We start from the raw sequence: 22,094 nt of genomic DNA, 5'->3' as shown, positions 1-22,094 counted from the left end.
ACAGGACAATTATTCCAAAGTACCATATTATTAGCATGGTTAATGCCAAAGAGGTATCAACTGGAGCTGTTGTTTTTAAATGGCAGGGTCATTAAATGAGTTGGTCCCAAAGGGATTCTAGGAATTAGCAGGCCACAGACCTGTCTGTTTTCAAACATCTGTGTTATTAGTATTCTCACAGATTTTAAACAACTGTAGGGAAGCCATAACGTCCTGAATATTTTCATTCACACAGATTTGTTCAAACATGCACAGCACCCTATCTGGAATAACATTACAGAAAAGGAAAATGTGTTCAGATTCTACAAAAAAAAGTCACCTTTTTTTCCTAAAACGAAGTTTATGCAATGAGGTAGCTTGATTGCAGGTAAAGGAGGGGATAATCTGAAGTTTCAACAGGTCACCTTTGTATTTAAGTTTTTCATAAACACTACTTACTAGTTCTCGAAGCTCATTCGCCAGACCAGCATCATTGGCATCTCCTGGGAACTTGTTAGAAATGCGAATTCTTGGGTCCCAAACAAGACCTACTGAACCCGAAACTTTGAGAGTGCTCCCAGGCAGTCTGTGCTTTAACAAGCTCTCCAGGAGGTTCTGGTGCATGCTGGCGTTGAGAACCAAGACCTGCAAGGAAGGTATTCCACTCGTTGATTAAAGGGATGTATATTCTAGCTCTCACAGAACTGTACCAGCGTCCGGGTCGCAGTCAGACAAACTGGGAAGGAGTCAATGTTACATCAGTCTCTTGCATTAATTGATGACATCAGGTCTTGGGGAGTCAGGCATTGGGCAAGTTGGAGTCAGGTTGGCCCTGAAGAATTAGGGAAATAGACTTTAGTTTTAGAAACTACTTCTCCCCTAGATTCTGAGGCAGTCTTGTTAGCAAGGTGTGTCCCATTTCCTCTAGTCAAGAGAGACCCCCCCAAAATCAGCTAATCACAGAATCAGCTGGTCACAAGTTCTGAAAGTGGCAGGCAGGTTTGGAGAGGGAGGGGTGGTGTTGCTTAATAGGAAAGAAAGCATTTGCTCTCCTACCCTCCCTCTCAGGGTGAGAAGTCCCGTGAGAATTGAGATCTGGCCAGGACTGGGACTCCCAGGAGCCGGGTGGTGCTAGGGTCTGGCGCTGTTGTCACCACACGTCCCCAGGGCTAGAGCCAGAGGATGGGTCAGAAAACCTCAATGAAAGTTTAGACTTTCCAGTTGAGTCATCTGTCTGGATCATGCAAAAGGGGAGAACATTGACACCAGTAAGAATTAAGGTTAAAATTGGGACAGAATCAGGGACCAGTAGAAAATCCCCTGAACCAGTTCAACTGGTCTAAAGGGTTTGATGAATGGAAGAAGACATCGAACATGGAGCAGTAGCTCAATGGGACCTTTTCTGATCTGATTGGAACACATTGTTTACGCGCCCACAGCAGCGTGTGTGTGTGTGTGTGTGTGTGAAGGCGAGAAAGGAGGAGGAAGCGATCGCTGTCTACCTGGAGAAGGAGGACAGCACAGGAAAATGGAGGGATCCATCCTACCATTGCTCAGCCAGGTCTGAGGGTAGAGAAGTTTTTCCATCCAGCAGTCCATGGAGAGGATGCTGATCGTCCTTGCCACTGGATGACCTTTCAAGTTCCAGGTAGAAGGAATCCGAGCTGGTACCGCTGGCCCAACTTTCTTGATCTTTTGAACCTGTCAAGACGAAGCCTCACTGCTTGGGGCTCACAGTGTATCCGGGTGATTGTGTCCATGTTACTGATCTCTCCGCTCCTTCCAAGCTGTGGTCCTTTGTCTCTTTTCCCTACGCAGTACTCGTGTTTGCATTTCCTCCCCTCTTTCCTCTTTTCCCCCCTTAAGGATCCACAATTATCCCTATAGTTTCTCTTTGAGTCTTAGAGATTTCTCACCTCCATTCCCTACTGAGTATCAGGGCTTTCTCCTCATCCATCTGACTGATGTTCTTTAGAGGAAGGGAGAAGCAACACCAGAGTGAATGTGGGTTTTGTTTTGTTTTTTTTTCCTTCTGACAGGAGGAGAAGGAAGGTGGGAGCCTTAAATGTTAGCCTGCTGCTAACTTTCTCTCATCTAAAGTTCCTGACCTCAAACACATGCCCATTAAAAGAAGCCTTTCTTTCTGAAGATCTCCCTATGTTATCCATGAGCAATTTAAAGCCTTCCTATCAACATATCTTTGATCCCATTTCTTTCAAGATAATAATACTGTTCTTGCATGTTGAGTGCATTTAATTCATTCTCTACGAGACAGAGCTTTATGGCGGAATTTCCTCATATTGACCAAAAATGGGTGGTACGTAGCTACTCTCTACCTTATAATCTGGTTAGGGATAAAGATACAGAAATTCTTGGAGGCAAAAATATCACCTTGTCCGTCATTGTATCCCCTTAGTTGTTAGGACAGTAACTTCCAGGCAATAAACGTTTGTTGAATCAAATTCGGGGTCACAAAATCAGGCTGTCGAACCAAGAAATCTTAGTGCATACACAGGAATTACTTTTTGATGCACTCTAGCTGGTCATCATGACCCAGATGCAAGGGAGAGAAGCATTATGATGGCTTTATGTCATCATCCTTCAATCCACCATCTCGAATCCTTTCTTGCTTAGTTGCAAATAGAGTTTGTAAGACTTAAGGTCAAATACCTTACTAATTTCTCCATATCCCATATGGGGGAAAAAAAGAACTGAAATGATTTGGTCTTTTCCCCAGGTCCCCTTACAACCTTCACTCTGAGTATCACTGTGTGTCCACCACTAGGGATTTTGACGGGAAATGGCTGGAAAGGAGGCAGCTGGAGGGGGAATGTGCTGGGAGTATGCAATGGGGGAGCAGAACTAAAACCTACCAAAGCGAAACAGCCAAGCTGTCTCCCCATCTCCTGATCTTTTCTCCAGCAAGACCACTTCTTATATGTATAGAGGCCTAATTAAAAGGAATTGCTTTGAGCAGCCAGGAAGTGTTATTGTAAAAAAGTAAAAGTGTTCCAAAATGAAGAAAGATGGTACCCAATGCGTTGAAAGTCATCAAGAAAACTTGCTACTTTGGGCATACTTATTTTAAATGTATTACAACAATCAGCAACTTGGTGTGAAGCTTGAAAAATACAGAGGCATCTGTAATACTGTGAAAATGTTACAAACAGTGAAAGTGAACATTTTGAGAAGGAATTCTCAAATATTCAGTGTTCAGATTTATAATGGAGCCGTTGGTAACCTTGTTATCTAATAGAGTTCGGACTACAGAATGCATTAAACTTCTTGGCTGTAGTCAAATGAGTGACAGCCAGAGATGGCATACACGGTGTACTTGATAAAAAAAAAAAAAAAAATGCTGTTTATTTAAAGTATTAGAGTGGCCATTATGTTCAAGTACAAAGTTCTGTTCCTCTCAGTAAATTTAGTCTAGAAAAAAATACCATGTTTAAGGCTGTTTTTAAGTTTCAGTAGAACACAGGGTACTTTCAGAGTCTTTCCTCAAGATAGTGTCAAATGTAAAAGCTGATTTTACAACGTAAACAGAATAACTTTTCAGGTTGTTTCTGTGATTATTTTCCATTATTGCATACTTGTGACTGAGGATATGGTGACTTTATAGACTCTTCAAACTTCCAGCCATTTCAGAAGTTTCTATTGCATTTATACAGTCAGTTTACTGTTTGTATGTGTGTGTGTTATTCAGAGAATTGAAAATGAAAAAGAATTCAAGTCCTTGCATTATTGTTGCTTACCTGACATTAGAGGGAAGGTTTTAATCCTATCCCAGCTAGTGTCCTGTATGACCTTGGACACCTTTTTTTTACTCCGGAAATGGGGGCCATAATCATCTAACTTGCAGAATCGTTGTAAAGATTCAGTAATTAATGTACTAAATAGGTAGGAAAAATAAGTTCTTTTGTGATAAAAAAAAAAAATTTGTTGCCTCTCTATTTCGTTATGAAAAACACATGATATAAGCATAGGGATATGTTTAAACAGTATAATCCAATGTAGAGAAAGCCTAACACATTTATAGGAAACATAGAATACCCTAAGTTTAGTTTAGAATAATTAATTTATGCATATATGGCAATTAGTCCTAAAATATATGGAATGTCCCGTTGAAAACCGATTCCCTAGTTTCATCAACCTGCACCCTCATTCCCTAAGCCACACAGTCTCCAAATCTCAGGACCATTCTTCTCTATGGCCTGTAATTTCTAGTTACTCAAAAGGGCTTCTTTCTTCAGAGCATTCCTGCACCTTCCTCATCTATTCTCACTCCCATCTTCCCAGACCTGACCCTTGGGATCCAGGTTGCACAACTTCACCAATCCTTCCTTTTTCTATACAACCACAAATGCATTTTCCTAAAATTAATTTAATCTGAAGCCTTACAAAGAAATCCTTGCTCTGAGTTACACATAGGACAGTTATCCAGGATGCTTATTATTTCACTTAAACTCTGCCATAATCTGAGCTCAGGCTCACCACCCACACATCTCACCAGCACATTGTGCATCAGCCAGGCAAGGGGGAGGCAGAGATGGCAGGAGCCCATGTTAAGTTCAGGTCTCACCTTCTCAAGTGAGAAGTCTCAGCATCTCCACTTGCGAGCTGTTGCATTTCATCTCTCCAAGTTTGTTTCCTTATCTCTCAGTTATATGATCAAATAACCAAACAACTCAAAGCTGTTGGGGAAATTAGTGTGATGATGCATGGAAAGTGCCTGGTGCTATGCCTGACACGCAACTGGCTCTCAATAAATGGTGACATTTGTAATCATCGTCGTCATCACTTTCCTCTGAAGTCACCACATCTCTGTCACATAGACGTTTCTAAAAACCCATCTACTTTCCCAGGTCGTTTGTTCTTCCTTTAGGACCTGCTTCAGGTCCTGCTAACCTTCCTGCTGATTCCTGTCCCCAGTCCACTCACTCTCAGCAGTTCTCACCTCTCCTGCATAACCGCTGTTTGCTCTGTGTTGTTTCCAAACTTTTCTTAAGGATCTTGTCTTTCTCACCAGGCTCTAGTAGCTAGAGCTGCCCCCAAATGGAGTAGACTGTCTTGCAAAGTCATGAGCCTCCTTGACCTCACCCTCTTTTGAGGATGTTGAAGTGATCATGAAACAGGCGGAAGATGGAATAGTTGATGTCTAAGGATCCTTTTAGTAGAGATTTTTGGAGTATGAGTTGTTTAAGATCAGGGACTTGGCTTATACCTCCTCCTGTTTCTCACAGCTAGAAACATCGTAGGCACACTCAATTACGTGCTGTTTGGCAGACTGGTTTTCTGCTCGTGATCCCCGTCACAGACAAGCATGGCTTTCCATCCTGCAGGGACGTTTAGGAGGATGAGTGCAGGGTTGGGGGATGTTTATCACACGGGGACTTATAGTAAGCTTATAATAAGTGTTTAATGAACATGCACCAGCCGTAAGCAGGGTTTCAGTGCATCATTGTACGTCCCTTGGCAATGAGCAAATGGAAGAGAGTATCCTTCAAATTTAAGGCTGAAGTTTTAGGAAGAAGTTGAAGGAAAAGATCCATTGCCAAAAAACAGAACTCCTGAGGTTCCACCGAAAAAGCTCTTTTTTCTGAAAATTTTATCTCCCTTCCTTTTACAACCTCCTTACTGGGACGAAGAGAGTCCACAAACGTAAGACAGTATTTATCTTCAGCGTCCTTACTGGAAGCTCTGTTCTTCACATTCAGTTTTGAAACCATTTCATTACACAGGACAGGGCACCTCTAATTTCTGCCAGTGTGTTGTATCCTGAAATCGACCGCTCTTCCTTCTCTGTTGCTCACTGTGGCCTGGCCTCCTTTATACCAGTTTGCCTTGATGCTGAAAGAACCTTCAGCTTTCAGAACACCCCTCCACCACCCCTCTCCAGTTAGAGGAGGGGAGAGGGTGACATAATAGTGGACGGGGAAGCAGGGGAGGAAATGGATTAATTGAAGGTTGTCAGAGTGTTTTAGGTGACTTTATACGTCTTGAATGTAAGATCAACATACACTATATAGACATTTCAGGCAGAGGATTTAAATAACAACAACAAAAAAAAGCATGGTTTTGCTAATGTCGAGAATGACTCATCTGGTAAGAATGGTATTGTATTGATAATACAATACAGAGAGAAGGAAAAGACTGTGGTATCTGCTCTCTTTGTGTTTCTGACCTTGAGGAGAATTATAACTTGTTTGTTGCAGAAGTTGAGCATCTAATGTGCTGATGCACCTGTTAGTTCTTATATATTAAATGGCACAACACTTGCAGTTCCCTGTGATTGCTTTGCGGGTGAAATGTTTTCTGCAATGTGGTGAACTGGTTTTTTTTTTTTTTTTTTTTTTTTCTTTAAGAATGTATTTGTATTTTTTGTATGTCTTGTTTCTCAAAAATGTGCTTTCTATTCTATTTCCACACCCTGGTCTCCTCATTATACATGGAAATATGTTTGGCTTTTGATTTTCAAGGTAACATTATTATGATCTCTTTCTAACAGAGACCATGAACCAGGCAACTCCTGCTAGAAAGCTGGAAGAGGTTCTTCATCTAGCAGAGCTCTGCATAGAAGTCTTGCAGCAGAATGAAGAGCATCATGCAGAGGTGATGACTTGCTTTCACTGTCATATAAAGTCACATAGAATGCTTTGCCGCGGTGAGAACAGCACTGGGACGTGCCTGCCCGTAGACTTTGATACACGTCTGCCCATTTAACGTGTAAAAAACTGAGAACATTTAAGTGCATTTCCTGGATAACAATTCCTCTATGTTACAAAGGGGTTGTATAGTATATAGTGTATTATCTGTTCCTGACGACAGTCACTCTGTGAGGAACACGGGACAGCTTATGGGATCTGCCAAAGTCTGCAAGTAGTAAGGGAAGCTGGAATCCCATGATGGCAGCAGATTGCTGCCGTGATTGCTTTACTTTAGAAATGTAAACGAATCAGCATGCAAAAGGAAAAATAGTGATAAACTCTAACAAAATCAGATAGAAGACTTCATAACCATATGGCTGATAACTAATCTTTTATTCTTACCATCAGACTTTTCTTTAAAGTTTCACTAAGCCTGCATTGTTCATGGTTTTCGAAAGTTTTAATTATATATTAACGTTCACTCTATGGAGTAAAATTCCACAGCCAACTGCTTATTCTAAGACTTAAAAGTGCCACTCTAGTAGTCATAAGCTTATTTTTAAAAAGAAAAGTTTTATGACTTTGAATTGGGTGGGAAAAATATATGGAATTAAATAAATATAACAAATTTCAGCACTCTAACAGTACTTTTATTCCTGAAGAAGCACATGGAATGGGCGAGAATTTTTTCTAAAGCTTACTTAAGAATTTATACAATATTCGTACGTAATGAAGCCAAGTTTTCAAAATTATAAGAAACTATAGGAAGTACACTTTAAGCACATTCTTAAAAAAGAGTATTCATGAAGCCTTACTCTAGGTAACCAAGATGTATTGTATCTGGTTATAAATATGATCATTCAAAACATCTGCTTTTAGCTCACACTATGGAATCTAGTTTTTACCTTGCATCTGTCATGTGTGAACTTGTTATGGATATTGTATTTTAAACTGAAGAAACAGCTGCTTCAATAATTCGAAATGAATCCCCAAGAGGATCTTTTCTAGGCTGGTACTACTGCTATGTTACAATGAAAATGATTATATGATAAAATATATATGTGCGTGGTCTTTGTCTTTTGTTAAAAGGCATTATCATCAGAGTATTAGACCTTTTTGAATTAAAAAAATACTTCTGATTGGATAATCAGTTGCAGTATATTTCACCTAAGCAGGTACATCTAACATTCCCACGCATTTCACAGAAATAATATTTAATTTTCCTGCCCTCATAAGAAAAATAATTACTTTCCTGTCTTTTAAATGCAATTATTAAATGTCGTGTACTCCATGCAATCACTATATGCTTGTTAATGTAGCCAAACCTGATTAAAATGTAAATATTATTTTCTAATCCACAAAAATCGGGTTGGCTTTATTGAACAGAGATAATCATAACTCATAAATATCTCTCTATGCTGAAATATAGAACTATTATGATGACCTCTTTTTAAAATGTTTTGTAACAAACACTGTGGCATTTTCCATCTCCCAATGCTTCCAAATTCTTGGAACCCATCAGGGAAGAGAGGTGAGTAAAACTGTTCCCACTATTTTTCTAGCATGGGATAACTCTTTTAGTGATAGTAAGATAGAAACCACTATTTCATTTTATTTATTTATTTATTTTTATTTATTCATAAGAGAGAGAGAGAGGCAGAGACACAGGCAGAGGGAGAAGCAGGCTTCCTGCAGGGACCCCGATGTGGGACTCCATCCCAGGACCCCGGGGTTACGCCCCGGGCCGAAGGCAGGTGCGATGCTCAACCGCTGAGCCACCCAGGCATCCCATCCCACTATTTCATTTTAAAGCCAGTCTAGTTCTCCTCCTTGCAATTAAACACTGTTTCTCTGAATGGGCTTAGAGTTGTAGTGTTTTGGTAAATATGTCTTATTAATAATTGCTTGCATAATTAAGGCCATCTGAAAGGATTTTGATAATTTGGTTTCATCCCTTTTTTCTTTTGCCTTTTTCTTTTCTTCTTTTTTTTTTTTTTTTTTAAGATTTTTATTTTAAGTAATCTCTACACCCAACATGGGGCTCGAGTTCACGATCCCCAGATCAAGAGTCACAGGCTCTACTGGCTGAGCCAGCCACGTGTCTTGCCTTTGTCTTTTTTTAACCAGAAGATCCAACTTTTCCTCCGAACAGTCCTGGGGAGTGAATTGGTCTGGTTCTAAAGTCATTTCCAGAGTGAATTGGTAGACTGAACTCTGCACTGATCTTTCTTCTGCTGGATGTTCAAGCTGGAGTCTCTTGACTCCACGAGGGAGCGCCTGGCTCAGCTCCGTCGAGGAGGTCACCGCGTCTGCCTCGCAGAGCCCTCCCTTTGGCTCTTGTGCAGGCTTCCTTTACCTTCACCTGCTCTCTCCCAGTGGTAGTTCACATCCAGGGCTAAGAGGTTGTTTGTGTCTTTCAGCAATTTCCCAGTCAAGCAGTTTTCACGTCCTTCACATTTTCGACAGCGACTGGTTTATAAGCTAGTCCTCCCTTCCCTCCAGTGGCCTCTCCACCTCTTCTCTCAGGCTTTTTTCTGAGTTTGTTTTCTCTTTAAAAAGATACCTTAGGGTCCTTCCCAGAAAATCTTGAAAGCCGTCTCCATATTCCAGTGACTAGACTGTGCCTGGCCAGAAATTTAGGCAAACCAGTCCGTCAGCTGTCCATCTCAGGGCCAGGAGGTCCCGATGCTCATGAGGAAGCCCGGGCTCTCGCCAGCACACCATCCCCACGTACGCCATCTGACCCGTAGGAAAACTAACCCGCACACGTTGAGCAACTTAGCGCACATGGCAGGAGGTCAGTGACGGGACTCCACCCAGGGCACCTTGCAGGGAACCACGTTGCTATTTCTCAGTAAATACAGGGGTGGGATGGTTGTCCTCCCCTGGTTCCGCTGCCAGGGTTCACGCCAGGCAGCAGAGATGTAAATGCAGAGGGGATGGTGACGGCGCAAGCCTGGAGACGTCCCTTCCATCCGTCCTCTTCCTTTCCTTGCTGTCTTGTGTGCCTAGCACGCCGCCCAAGGGGATGCAGCGTTGAAAAGATCAGGAGAGGGGCCCCGGGAAGAAACGTGATCAACACAAGCACAGTTCAGGTTGCTAGTTTGTTGGAGGTTATCACACCAGAGGCGTGATTTAAGGTCCCTAAAGCAGTCCAAGTGTAATATCGTCCACCGTGTCGGTGACCCTGTAAGCAAAAAGGGTGTTTTGCGATAATTTGGTATTTGCTGCATAGACAGCTCTCAGGACACCACACGTGGCTGATTCAGCCTGCACTGCAGCCGCATGTGTCCCACGCTCCTCCAGCGACCGAGGCAGGACGAGGAAGGGAGTTCAGTGTGGACTCACATAGCTGCACGTTTGCTCACATGAACGCCAGTGTCTGAACCAGAGTGTTTCTGGGTGGATTCTAACAAGAAGAGAAAGGGCATTTGATTCTTTTTTCCCCGTTTGTTTTGCTTCTTTGTGACCTTCCTCTTCCCACTAGCATGCACACCTACGGAGCATCTTAAAGTCTGCTTATTGGTTCATGAACAAGATCTGTTTATTGCTTACTACAAACTAAATTACAATAATCACGACAATAGGCTTGTATTAAGTACATAGTATTTGTATGTGGGTAGCCGGTGAAATAAACCAACATTTTTTAAGGTGGTTTTAGGCTTAAGATTAGATTAGCCTCTGATCGAACAAATATCCCTCATATGGGAAGAAGATGACCAGCGTATGGCTTTTAGATGCAAAGTCATAGCCACAGAATTCCATTCGCAGCTGTGACTCTCAAATGAACTTCTATGGGCATAAGTATCCTACGAAAAATTTTCGTTGATTATTTAGTAATTTTTAATACTGTGTATATGATAATATATAATAATAATATTATTTTACCCTGAAATACACCTTGAAGTATTTTCAGTTTATCATCACATTTGGCTATTTCAGTATTTATATTCATGTATGATCCCAACTAGGGAGAGATTTTGTTGAATCCAAAGAGTAGTAAAAACCTTATGGTTAGTTTGAAAGTGATTTAGGTGTCACCCTCTCTAGTCCATTCTCTTAGCTCCTCAAAAGAGCTTACATATTTCTAGAATCTGGCTTCTCCGTGTTACATGCATGTGTATGTTGGGACTGGGAGGTATCCTAGATACTAGACTATTTCCAGAGCTTTCAGGATCATCTACAAAATACAGGATTGAAAAAAAAAAAAAATACAAGATCGCAAACTGATCTTTTCTTGGGGGAAAAAAATGAGCATATACCGCATTCCAAAATCAAATTCACTGTTTTTGCTCATTTATGCAGCCATCCAAAAAGAGGATGTTACAACAAAAAAGATGTTGTAAATTATGAATTTTAACTATATTTTGAGGGTAAAAGTAATCAAAAGCCTCTGACCTCCAAGAAATCAAGAAAGATACAAAGAAATAAGATAGGAATAGATGCTCTGGCCAGAAAAAAACCCAGGACATTAATGGTGGTCTGATCTACAAAACATGATGGACGTACAGATGCATATGCAAGGTACGGGCTGCATATAGTTAATTAAGAATCTGCATGTGAGGGAGCTTGATTTCTGTGCTCCTGCTGACCTGGATTCAAATTACTGTTCTGTCACCGACCAACTGTGTAACTCTGGGCAAGTCGTTTAATCGCTCTGAGTTTGCTACAATAGAAAATAAGGGTAATTACTCTATCTACCTTTCTGGAAGTGTTGTCTGAAGGTTAAAATAACGTATAAAAAGCCTTTAGGACAATAGTTGGCACAAAAAACGTCTAAGCTCACATAAGATGTGCCTGCATTTCAGTTCATCTCTGTAATTGCTGATAGTGATTAGATTTTGACTTTTGTAGAGCAAGAGATTTCCCTATTCACTGAATCTTCACAGCAACCTGGGGGGGGGAGTCAGGACAAGTATTATTGTTGCCGGTTTGCAGATGAGGAAATGGAAATCCGCCCAGGGAACTGGTTCGCCCACAGCATCGGGGCTCCCCACCAGGTGCAGGAGCTCAGGACTCACTTCCAGTTTCAGGATCCGTTCTTACCTGCCACTGTTTCCAGTGACACTCAGCAGCGTCCAGGGTATTGTCACCTTGCCACATACATTGTTTTCATCGTGTGAGATTTTTCCTTATTGTTAGGACTTTGATAGGAATGGTGTGGCTGAAGGATGGTAATCAAGTTTTGTTTTGTATTTCCCTCTTAATCAAATTAAACACTGCCTTCTGCCTCTGCCATTTCGTTTACACTAATTAGTGGCTTAGCATTAGAGTCGGGATCACTTTAACCCAGATAATCACGGCTTGATTGGTGCCCTGCGGATGGTTGTGTTTCTGAGTGGGGTTTTCTTCTCCCCGGTGGAGACCCTGGTGCTGTGGAGCCTCCACCGCCCCTCAGGAAGTGGCCCTCGAGGGAGGCCGCTATTCACGCTCTCCTCTCACTAACAGTCCAGGTTGAGGTGACCGCCACCCAGCAGACTGGCAGAAAGGATGAGGGGATGGGTGTAGAGTCCACCCCGTGTTCTCAAGGTAACAGCCTTGCTTTTGTGACGGCTTAATGCTTTCTCTAGTCATCTTGAGGAAACAAGAAGCGTTCATCGCAGACTGGCTTACATTCATCAGGGATACAGTTTGAGACACAGACACACACGTCTGCAAAATAGAATGAAAATTTTGAGTTGATGGTAACATCTTGCCATCCTGAAGCTACTTCTTTTTAATCTAAATATTTTATTTAAATTCAGTTTGCCAACCTACAGTCTAACACCCAGTGCTCATCCCATCAAGTGCCCCCCTCAGTACCCGTCACGCAGTCACCCCATCCCCCCCGCCCACCTCCCCTTCTGCAACCCTTTGTGTGTTACTATGTTCTCTCTGAACATATATCATCAAAATGTAGAACCTTTCATCACACTTTATACTCTTACTGTGAAAAGAAATTGAAAGCATGGAACTAGGGACGCTTGGGTGGCTCAGTGGTTGAGGGTCTGTCTTTGACCCAGGGCATGACCCCGGTGTCCTGGGATCAAGTCCCGCATCAGGCTCCCTGCAGGGAGCCTGCTTCTCCCTCTTCCTCTGTCTCTGTCTCTCTCTCTTGTCTCTCATGAATAAATAAAATCTTTTTTTTTTAAAAAAAAGAAGGAATTAAATGAAATTTCACAACCGTGTATCTGATATGTTCCTAGAAAGTTCTTGAAAGTAAATGTTGACTTCTCCAGCCATAGTATGACAAGTCCTTTCTTAAGTGATTAATTCTAATTGAAAGAATAATAAAAATTTCTGTATCACAGAAGTAGGGTGTTTTGTAGTTATTTGGTTAAAAAGTAAGTAGCAAACAGTAAATTTAAAAAGAGGAAAAAGTGGGTACCTGAATGACTCAGTCGGTAGAGTATGTGCTCTTGATCTTGGGATCATGAGTTCAAGCCCCATGTTAGGTATAGAGTTGACTTAATAAAAAAAAAATTTAAGTGGGGGAAAGACCCAAAAAATCAATTCACTAAAAACGGTATAAAGAGAGCCCTTACATCTATGAAAAAATGTTTGAACTCATAGTTAGAGAAATGCAAATTGAAAACAAAACAGACGCTATACCCGGAGAAATCCACATCACTTGGTGTGAATGTGGTAAGAGCACTTAACACGAGATACAGCCTCTAAGCAAAATGCTGAGTGTGTAAGGCAGCACCGTTAGCTGTGGGCGCTAGACTTGTTCGTCCGGTATAACCAAGTCTTTGCACCCTTTCACTAATTCCTCCCTGTTTCACGCTCCCCCAGCCCTTCTCCCCTCTGAAACCACCATTCTACTCTCTGCTCCTAGGGATTTGACTATTCTAGATTCCTCATTTAAGTGAGGTCATATAGTGTTTGTCCTTCTGTGTCTGGAGTATTTCGCTCAGCATGACATCCTCTAGACTTAACGATGCTGTTGCAAATGGCATGATTTCCTTCTTTTCTAAGGCTGAAAAATACTCCATTGTTTATAGACATTATATTGTCTTGATCCATTCATTCATCTGTTGATGGACATTTAGGTTGATTCCATGTCTTAGCTATTGTAAATAATGCAGTGACCATGGCAATGCAGATATCTCTGAGATTCTGATTTCAGTTCCTCCAGGCGTATATTCAGATGTGGGATTGCTGGAGCATATGGTACTTCTATTTTTTTTTTTTTTTTTTTTTTTTTGGAGAAACCTCCATACTGTTTACTATAGTGACTGTAGCAACTTGCATTCTCACCAACAGTATACAAGAACTTCTCTTTTCCTACAACTTCAATAAAACTTACCTTTTATATATATATATAAATAGCCACCCTAATAGGTGTGAGACGATAGCTCATTGTGGTTTTGATTTATATTTGAAAATCAAATTGTGATTAATGATGTTGAGGACCTTTCCATATAGCTGTTGGCCATTTGTAGGGCTTCTTCAGAGAAATATCCATTCAGGTCTTTGCCCGACTTTTAATTAGATTATTTGGGGTTCTCATGCTGTTGAGTTGTAGGAGTTCTTTATACACTGTGGATATTAATCCTTTATTAGGTCAACTTCTTGCAAATATTTTCTCCCATTCCATAAGTTACCTTTTCATTTTGTTGATGGGTTTCCTTTGTCATGCAGAAGCTTTTTCGTTTGATGTAGCCCTTTTTATGTATTTTTGCTTTTGTTGTCTGTGCTTTTTAGGTCATGTTCAAGAAATCACTGGATAATGGTTTCTTATGATCTTTTTTATTCCTGTGGTATTGGTTGTAATGTCATTTCATTTATGATTTATTCAAATTTTCTTTCTTTTCATTAGTCAAAAGTTTTGTTGATATTATTTGTTAAGAAACTTAACTCTTAGTTTCATTGATCTCTTCTATTGTTTGGATTCTCCATTTTGTTTATTTAAGCTCTAATCTTAATTATGTTCTTTCTTCTCCTAACTTCAAACTTAGTCTGTCCTTCTTTTTCTAGTTTCTTGAGGTGTAACAGGAGGTTGTTATAAGATCTTTTTTCTTTTTTAATATGAATGTTTATTGCTATAAATTTCCTTCTCAGTGCTGCTTTTACTGCAACCCATAAATTTTGGTATGTTGTGTTTTCATTTTTGTTTATCTCAATCCTATCCAGGTTTGGGAGGTTTCCAACCACTATTTTTTTTTAAATAAGCTTTCTTCCCCTTTCCCTTTGTCTTCTCTCTCTGGGATTCCCATAATGTCTATCTTGGTTTATTTAAAGATGTTCCACAAGTCCTGAAAGCTTTCTTTACTCCTCTTCATTCTTTTATTGTTGTTGTTTCTCTGACCAGATAACTTCAAATTACTTGTCTTTGAGTCCATTGATTCTTTCTTCTTAATCAATTCTGTTGAAGCTCTTCATTCAACTTTTCAGTCATTGTTCTTCAGTTCTAGAATATTTGTTCAGTTATTTTCATGCTTTCTGTCCCTTTGTTGAACTTCTCAGTTTTTGAAATACTGTTTAACTGATTTTATTTAGTTGTCCATCTGTGTTCTTTTGTAGTTCATTGAGCTTCTTTGAGACAATATTTTGTATTCTTTCAGGGACTTTATAGATCTCTATTTCTTCAGGGTTGGTCACTTGAGCTTTTTTTTTTTTAAGATTTTATTTATTTATTTGAGAGAGGGAGAGCACAAGCAGGGGGAGCAGCAGAGGAAGAAGGAGAAGCAGATCCATGCTGAGTGTGGACCCCAACATGAGACTTGATCCGAGAACCTTGAGATCATGACCCGAGCCCTAGTCAGACACATAACTGGCTAAGCCACCCAGGCACACCACTGGAGCTTTATTTTGTTCTTTTGATGGTTATCATATTTCTTTGATTCTTATAGTCCTTAGACTTGTGTTTGTGTCTGCACATTTGAAGAAGCAGTCATCTCTTGTAGTCTTTACAGACTGGCTTTCTCAGGGAAAACCCTTTACCAGTCAGCCCAGCAAGAGATTCTTGGTGGGCTGGGTAGTAGGGTTTATGGGCCCGCTGGCTGCAGGGACCATGGGAAATCAGGCCTGCTGCTAGATTCCATGGGCAGATGGTATTGGTGCTGTGATCCATCATCAGACCACATTGTTTTCAAGAACTATCTAAAAAGTAAATATTAGGGGATCCCGGGATGGCGCAGCGGTTTGGCGCCTGCCTTTGGCCCAGGGCACGATCCTGGAGACCCGGGATCGAATCCCACATCGGGCTCCTGGTGCATGGAGCCTGCTTCTCCCTCTGCCTGTGTCTCTGCCTCTCTCTCTCTCTCTCTCTCTCTCTCTCTCTCTGTGACTATCATAAATAAATTTTTAAAAAAATTTAAAAAATAAAAAAAAATTTAAAAAAGTAAATATTATTTTCACTCATCTAAAGATTTTTTTAAGGTGATTAAAGTACTACAAATAAAAAGCAATATTTTTCGAACGTGAGAAGAAATTTCATACACAAATTTTAGATAAGCAGATGCAGCATTGAATAAAATAAAAAATCTAAAATAGAATAAAAATGCAAAATGATGGGATCCCTGGGTGGCTCAGCGGTTTAGCACCGCCTTCAGCCCAGCCAGGGCGTGATCCTGGAGTCCTGGGATCGAGTCCCACGTCGGGCTCCCTGCATGGAGCCTGCTTCTCCCTCTGCCTGTGTCTCTGCCTCTCTGTGTGTGTGTGTGTGTGTGTCTATCATGAATAAATAAATAAAATCTTTAAAAAAATGCAAAATGACTTTTACTGCTTTATTTTAAAAATACATGTTTACTTCAGAACATTTGAAAAATATATAAAATAAAATTTGTGTATCTCATTATTTAAGCATAATGACTATGATGTTTTATGTATTTCTAATATCTCTTTTTTCTGTAAGAAATATTCTATAATGTGATACCCTATTGTACAACATTCTACAATTTCACTTTCCGTGACATGTTTTCAAGTGGCACAATATTTGTGTGTATTTCTAAGAAGTCATCTAATTTTACATTATTTTTATCCTTTTATAGGCATTTGCTTGGTGGCCTGATTTATTGGCAGAGCATGCAGAGAAATTTTGGGCTTTATTCACAGTGGATATGGATACCGCACTGGAGGCCCAACCACAAGACTCCTGGGATAGTTTTCCTCTTTTCCAACTGCTCAATAATTTCCTCCGAAATGACAGTAAGCACGTGGGTTTTCTTCAGTATGTGTAGTGGGGCCGGGGGGTTGGGGGGAGGATGGAGAGAATGTGTGTGTGAATGTGGATTTATAGAGCTCTCTCACTCACCAGCAAGATTGCCAGAGTTCATTAGTGTTTGCTCAGTCTCCCTGACTCTTTCAGGCCTGGTTCTGGGGGAAACCAGGAACATGCCCACATGGCTCCACTGGCCTCTGAGGTTCCTCTTATTTCTACCCTCCTGCGTTTATCAAGAACTGGTAACACAGGCATCTTTTCTCATTGCACCTTGTGAATCAGAAATCTTCAAAGGTTAGCATTTCTAAAGCACTTGAGAATACCTGTGTTTCTGAAAGACCCCTCAGAAATGTGTCATTATTCTAGAAATTCATGTTGTGTTAAGGTTTCTACTAATACGCATTCTGATAATATTGTTTGTCTAAGAGGGATTCACTTCCCTGGATGATGGTGTAATATGCCACGTGGTATGGGTTGCTCTCGCTCTGTATTAAGAAATTTAAGAGAATGTAAAGGTCCTGTATTGAGACATTTCTTTTCAACGCAATAGTAATCTTCACAAATTTTCTGGTGCATGGTCTTCCAGCAGCCCCAACAAACCGAGTTTTATATCAGGACTTTAGAAGGACATTTCTTAACGTAGGTTCCCAGCTTTTCCTATGATGACTCTTCAGACGTTTCCCTTAAACCCAACTTTGGTTACTGCTGACCGCTTTGCTTTACCACTTGCAGAGACCAGAGTTACCAGTTATCTGTTCTACGCAGTTCTTCCCTTTACAAACCAGTTTAATCTCTGCCTCTTCCTGAGCTCTGGTTCTGACTTGTTCTACATGATGGATGTAACAGTCTTTTATATGGTGTGTTTTCTTCTCCGAGCCGTTGCTGCGAAGTCACTCAGTTCTTCTTCACATGATAGGGTTTCTGTGCCCATTACCGTCTTATCACCTTCCCCTGCCCAGACCTCACTCCATTTTTCAGTATTGCTCTGGGGTGTGGTGCTGTGAAGAACACAGTGTGACCTGAGTAACCCAGACCCCCCAGAGAGGTGCCCTTCCTGTGCCCCGTCTTTCTGCAGCTCCTGCTGCTCTAACTCACCAGGGAACATAGTCACCCTGTGATACGTTTCAAACTTGCTGCATTTTAGCACTCCAGAGCTGTTTGCTGTTCTCCTGCCAGGGGACTACTACTGTGTACTTTTAGGCATAAACTTAAATCCATATTTTTACATTTGTCTTGTTTTTTTAAAAAATTCCTTTTTTTTTTTTTTTTGGTTTTGTTTGTTGCTCAACTCCATTATTTCTTACCTTTCTTTGGTTGTTCATCCCTTTGAGCCTCTGATAAAACTAGTACTGTTTTACTGAGGGGGGAAAAATTCACATTAATATGAAATTTTGTTTAGTATTAGACCTCCCTATGGACATCAGATTTAGGATAGCAGGTTAAGAGCCTCTGTTATAGTAAGAGGGGCATCATTTTGAGTAATTGATAACACGGACTTGGATACCAGACAGATTCACATCTGTCTCCGCCACTTGCAGCTTGACCTTTGACAAGAGCTTAACCCTCTGCAGACTTTAGGTTCTTTACCTATAAAGGACGGAAATGCTGGTCCCTACAGCATCATTGGTGGCAAGGATGAATCGGAGCTCACTTAGGGCTCCGATTCATACAAAATAAGTGTTATAGATGTTAGAGTATGAAAATTTCAGTCTTGACTCTTTCAACCAATTTCATCTCCCATCCAATTTCATCTCCAGAAGATCCTATTAGAAAGCCAAAGTACTAAGCTACATTTCCCGCTTGATATTTCACCAGCGTCTACTCTCAGAAGTTCCTAACCTCACACTGAATTATCTGTATGTGAATCATCCATCTACAGACAATCCCCAGCCAGCTTTGAAGTCCTACTTTGCTTTTCTCCTGCCAGCTAGAAGACTTCAAATGACCTTCTTCTCTTCCCAGTCTTCTGGCATCATTCATCTTCTAAGAAATTTTAACTCAGATTTAATATTATTTTAAGACAATAAACCTGTGCTAAAAATAAATACATATATTATGCATCAAGTCCCTAACTGAAAGTGAATAAGCATAGGCATATCTCTAGCATTACTTTCTCCATTTGTATGAAAACTCCAGATTTGACCATATTTAGATTTGTTTGGGAGTGGCATTTATTAATGTTCATAAACAGTAAAGATAATGAATCATCCAACTTATTCAACATATCAGAATTTATTTATGGAGAAAACAAGTGTAGATAGACCTCTTAGAAAATTGGGGGGGGGGGGTGGCCTCTACTGCAACTCCAATGAGTTAGCACCCTTTAATATTTATTTTTAAGAAGAGTTCTTACATTACAGGTGCAAATTTTAATGAGCGTTCTATCAACAAGAACACTAAGGTGAAGGGCCCGTCTCTGGGGGGCCATCGCGGGGAGGGTTCCCTCTTGTCCTCGGCCAGGTTAGCCCTGGAGGATCATTGCTGGGGCTGCCGCGAGCTGGTGGCTTTGTTGTCCTGCCCCGGTCATCCGTAGTTGCCGGGAGCGCCCACTTGGTCTGTGCCAGGCCTTCCCCCTCGGGTGGGAAGGCGGCACTGGGCACGGGCCCGGCTCTCCTTGGAGAGTGCCAGGCCCGAGGCACCCATCTGGCTGCAGGCTCCGGGAGTCGCTGGCCTCCTGCCCGCTGCCTAGACACACAGGGGCGCGGGGCGACCGGGAGCAGGTGCTGGACAAGAGGCAGGCCGCGGGCACTGGGGCACGAGGCCCGCGTCTAGGCCATCAGCCGCGGCCAGCTGCACAGCTCCAGCTCCCTGCCTGTGCGCGGGAGGTTTTCTGTGCAGAGGTGCCTACGCCCAGCAGCTGACACGATGGTGCCTTAGAAAGGTCTTCAAGTTCTAACAGGTTTTCTTCACCTACAAAAGTTCTAAAATCAACTTTGTTCTAAAAGCAATGAACCACTTTCTGTGGGATTGTGGGGAAAAAAACCCACAAAAATGAGAACAGAAGAAATTTAAATTTTAGCCAGACTTGCAGATATTTAACTCAAAAGAGTTGCATACTCCCTCTCCTGTTTTAAACTATTTCTGTAACATTGGCTACTGGTAAATGCATAGAGTACAGTTTCGTGGTTTTCAGTTAAAACAAGGAAGCATCTATTACTGATCTCTTTTGAGCATTGTCAGTTTGGGGGTAAGTCCAGATCTTGGCTTTGATTTTGCAGTGATTAACGGATTTGAGAAAACATCAATTATTTCGGAGAAAAACAGCTCCTCCATGTAGTGAGGTAAATAGAAAAGTTCCCCAGTGCCATAATTGCCTTTTGGTATTGGGAGTACAGTAGAGTCTGGGGAATTGAAATAGAATGTATTGACTTTCATCTCAAACTCACAAGTTACTACCCAGAGCCAAGACCACTGAGTGTCTTAATAATTGGTAAAACATACTCCTTTTTTTTGCTATTAATATCATTCTTGATCATAACGAAGAATATTGTTAAGAATTTATGTTTTACTAAATTCCTGAAATATTCAGATGGTGACTTAGTGAATTTCAATCCAAATGTTAAATGTCAACCTATCACTGTTCCCATATTAGCTTTTGGAAAGCTTTAGGAAGACATAAAACTTCTATCCTTTTAATCCCACCTGAAAAGAAAGAGACTTCCATCACTGCCGTGGCCTGACAGCTTTTACCACATCGACCCAATTAACATTATACCCCAAATTCTAATTAATTACAACTTTAGCCAAGAGTAATAGAAACAGACTGCTCTGAAGTGTCCAGTCTTGGAAGGGGAAATAATTTGCTAAATGACAGTATTTGCTGTTACCTCAACATACGGTGCACAACTAATTATATAGCATAGATTTTAAGTGGTTGTGATCTATAATAATATCGCATGTTTATGTTTGCTCTTCCAAAATAAAAATTTCTAACACATCTCCAAGTACTTGGAGGTGTTGGTCAGAATTTTCTCTTTATTTGTGCCTTGAAAACTTGGTAGCCGAGTTGTTTGGGGTTTTGTTTTTTGAGGGCTCATTCAGATGTCCCCACTGCTTGCTTACCACCTTTCTTTTACTAAAATCTTTATGCTTTGATATTTTAAAATAGGTGTTTATTTTTTGAAAAGTGGACAGGATTGTAGACAGAGCTCTTCATTTTCCAGCGGAGGAAACTCAATCCCAAGAGGCAGTGTGCCCGGGGAAGGAGCTTGCTGATGGGCATCACGGACAGAGCTGGCCGGGGGCCTCCTCGCTTGGTCTCCGGCGCAGTCTGGGTCTGCACGGACAAAAGCAGGTTCCGGAGACATTTGTAAAATAACAGAATCCTTTAAAGGAAAATAGGAGATTCCTTGAAGTTTTATTTTTACCTTAGAAGATTCTCATAAGGTCCTGGCATCGTTGGGGGGCGGGGGGTGGAGAGGGCCAAAGGGCATAGAAGGAGCCAGACAATGGCATCTGTTGTCCTATCACACATGTGACAAAATGTCCGTGGTGAGAAGGCCAGAGACTCGACCCATGAGCTGGGGGCAGGATCCAAGACAGCAAATCCAGTTCCTGTATTAAGGAGAAGAAAATTCTGTCGGGGGCAGGCGTCTCTCCTTAAAGTTGGGCGTGATTAGGGAGAGTCTTAGCCGTAAGAACCCTTGGAGATGAACTGTGGTTTTTCCTCCAGGGAAGAGTACCAGCTGCACCCTAATTTTAGCAACTGTCCCCAATCTCCTGCCCCTCACAGACTCACCCACTGATTCCCAGAGCAGAACTGATTATGAAAACAAACTCGGGCGCCTGCATTTCTGCCCAGAAGACACTGAGCTCCTGCTCGTCCCTCCAGCCTACCTCCGTCCACCCCGGTCACCGCCCCCCCCCCCAACTAAAGAGATGATTAAATGGGTAATCGCTTTAAACGGTATCTAAGGAAACAGTCTTGAGAAAGAGGTGTATTAAAATTGAGGCAAAATAAATGTTTTCATAATGAAGCAATTAGCATGATAGTTAAGTGATGCTGTGCGCCCATCAGGCTGGTACAAATAGATCCCACCCCTGCATGCTGCCTCTGCGACGGTCCTGGCGATAATGGATACGGCCAGTGACCGCTCCTGACAGATGAAAGCCATCTGCAAATGGCACAGATCATGTCTTTCAGCACTACTGAAAGGCAAACCCTTGGAGCTAGTCACCTTTTAATCTGTGGATATGTTAGCAAGTGGCAAATGACCATTCTTTTGGGAACTGATTCCCAAGTGAAAAATACCACGGTGCTTCTTCTTTAATTAACAGCCTTTTCACATTGCTAGCACATTAAAGCCATCCCGAAGAACACCCGT

The 22,094-nt window shown here is 41.4% G+C and overlaps 1 protein-coding gene across 15 annotated transcripts in view; it reads left to right on the top strand.

The window, feature by feature from the left end:
- The window catches only part of CADPS2 (calcium dependent secretion activator 2), a 454,345-nt gene that overhangs the window by 371,920 nt on the left and 60,331 nt on the right, over positions 1–22,094 (top strand). For all 15 annotated transcript variants that reach the window (XR_007402156.1, XM_025477139.3, XM_025477137.3 and 12 more), the window contains 2 exons: positions 6,488–6,591; positions 16,601–16,757. Coding sequence is in view for 14 of the 15 variants with exons in the window: in XM_025477139.3 (XP_025332924.1) it covers positions 6,488–6,591; positions 16,601–16,757 (261 nt within the window). In the remaining variant the exon portion in view is untranslated. The remainder of the gene's footprint in view (positions 1–6,487; positions 6,592–16,600; positions 16,758–22,094) is intronic.

Source organism: Canis lupus, chromosome 14, assembly GCF_003254725.2.
Source record: "Canis lupus dingo isolate Sandy chromosome 14, ASM325472v2, whole genome shotgun sequence".
Lineage (NCBI taxonomy): Eukaryota > Metazoa > Chordata > Mammalia > Carnivora > Canidae > Canis > Canis lupus.
Note: the sequence above shows the minus strand (reverse complement) of the source record. Positions and strands in the feature narration are given on the sequence as shown.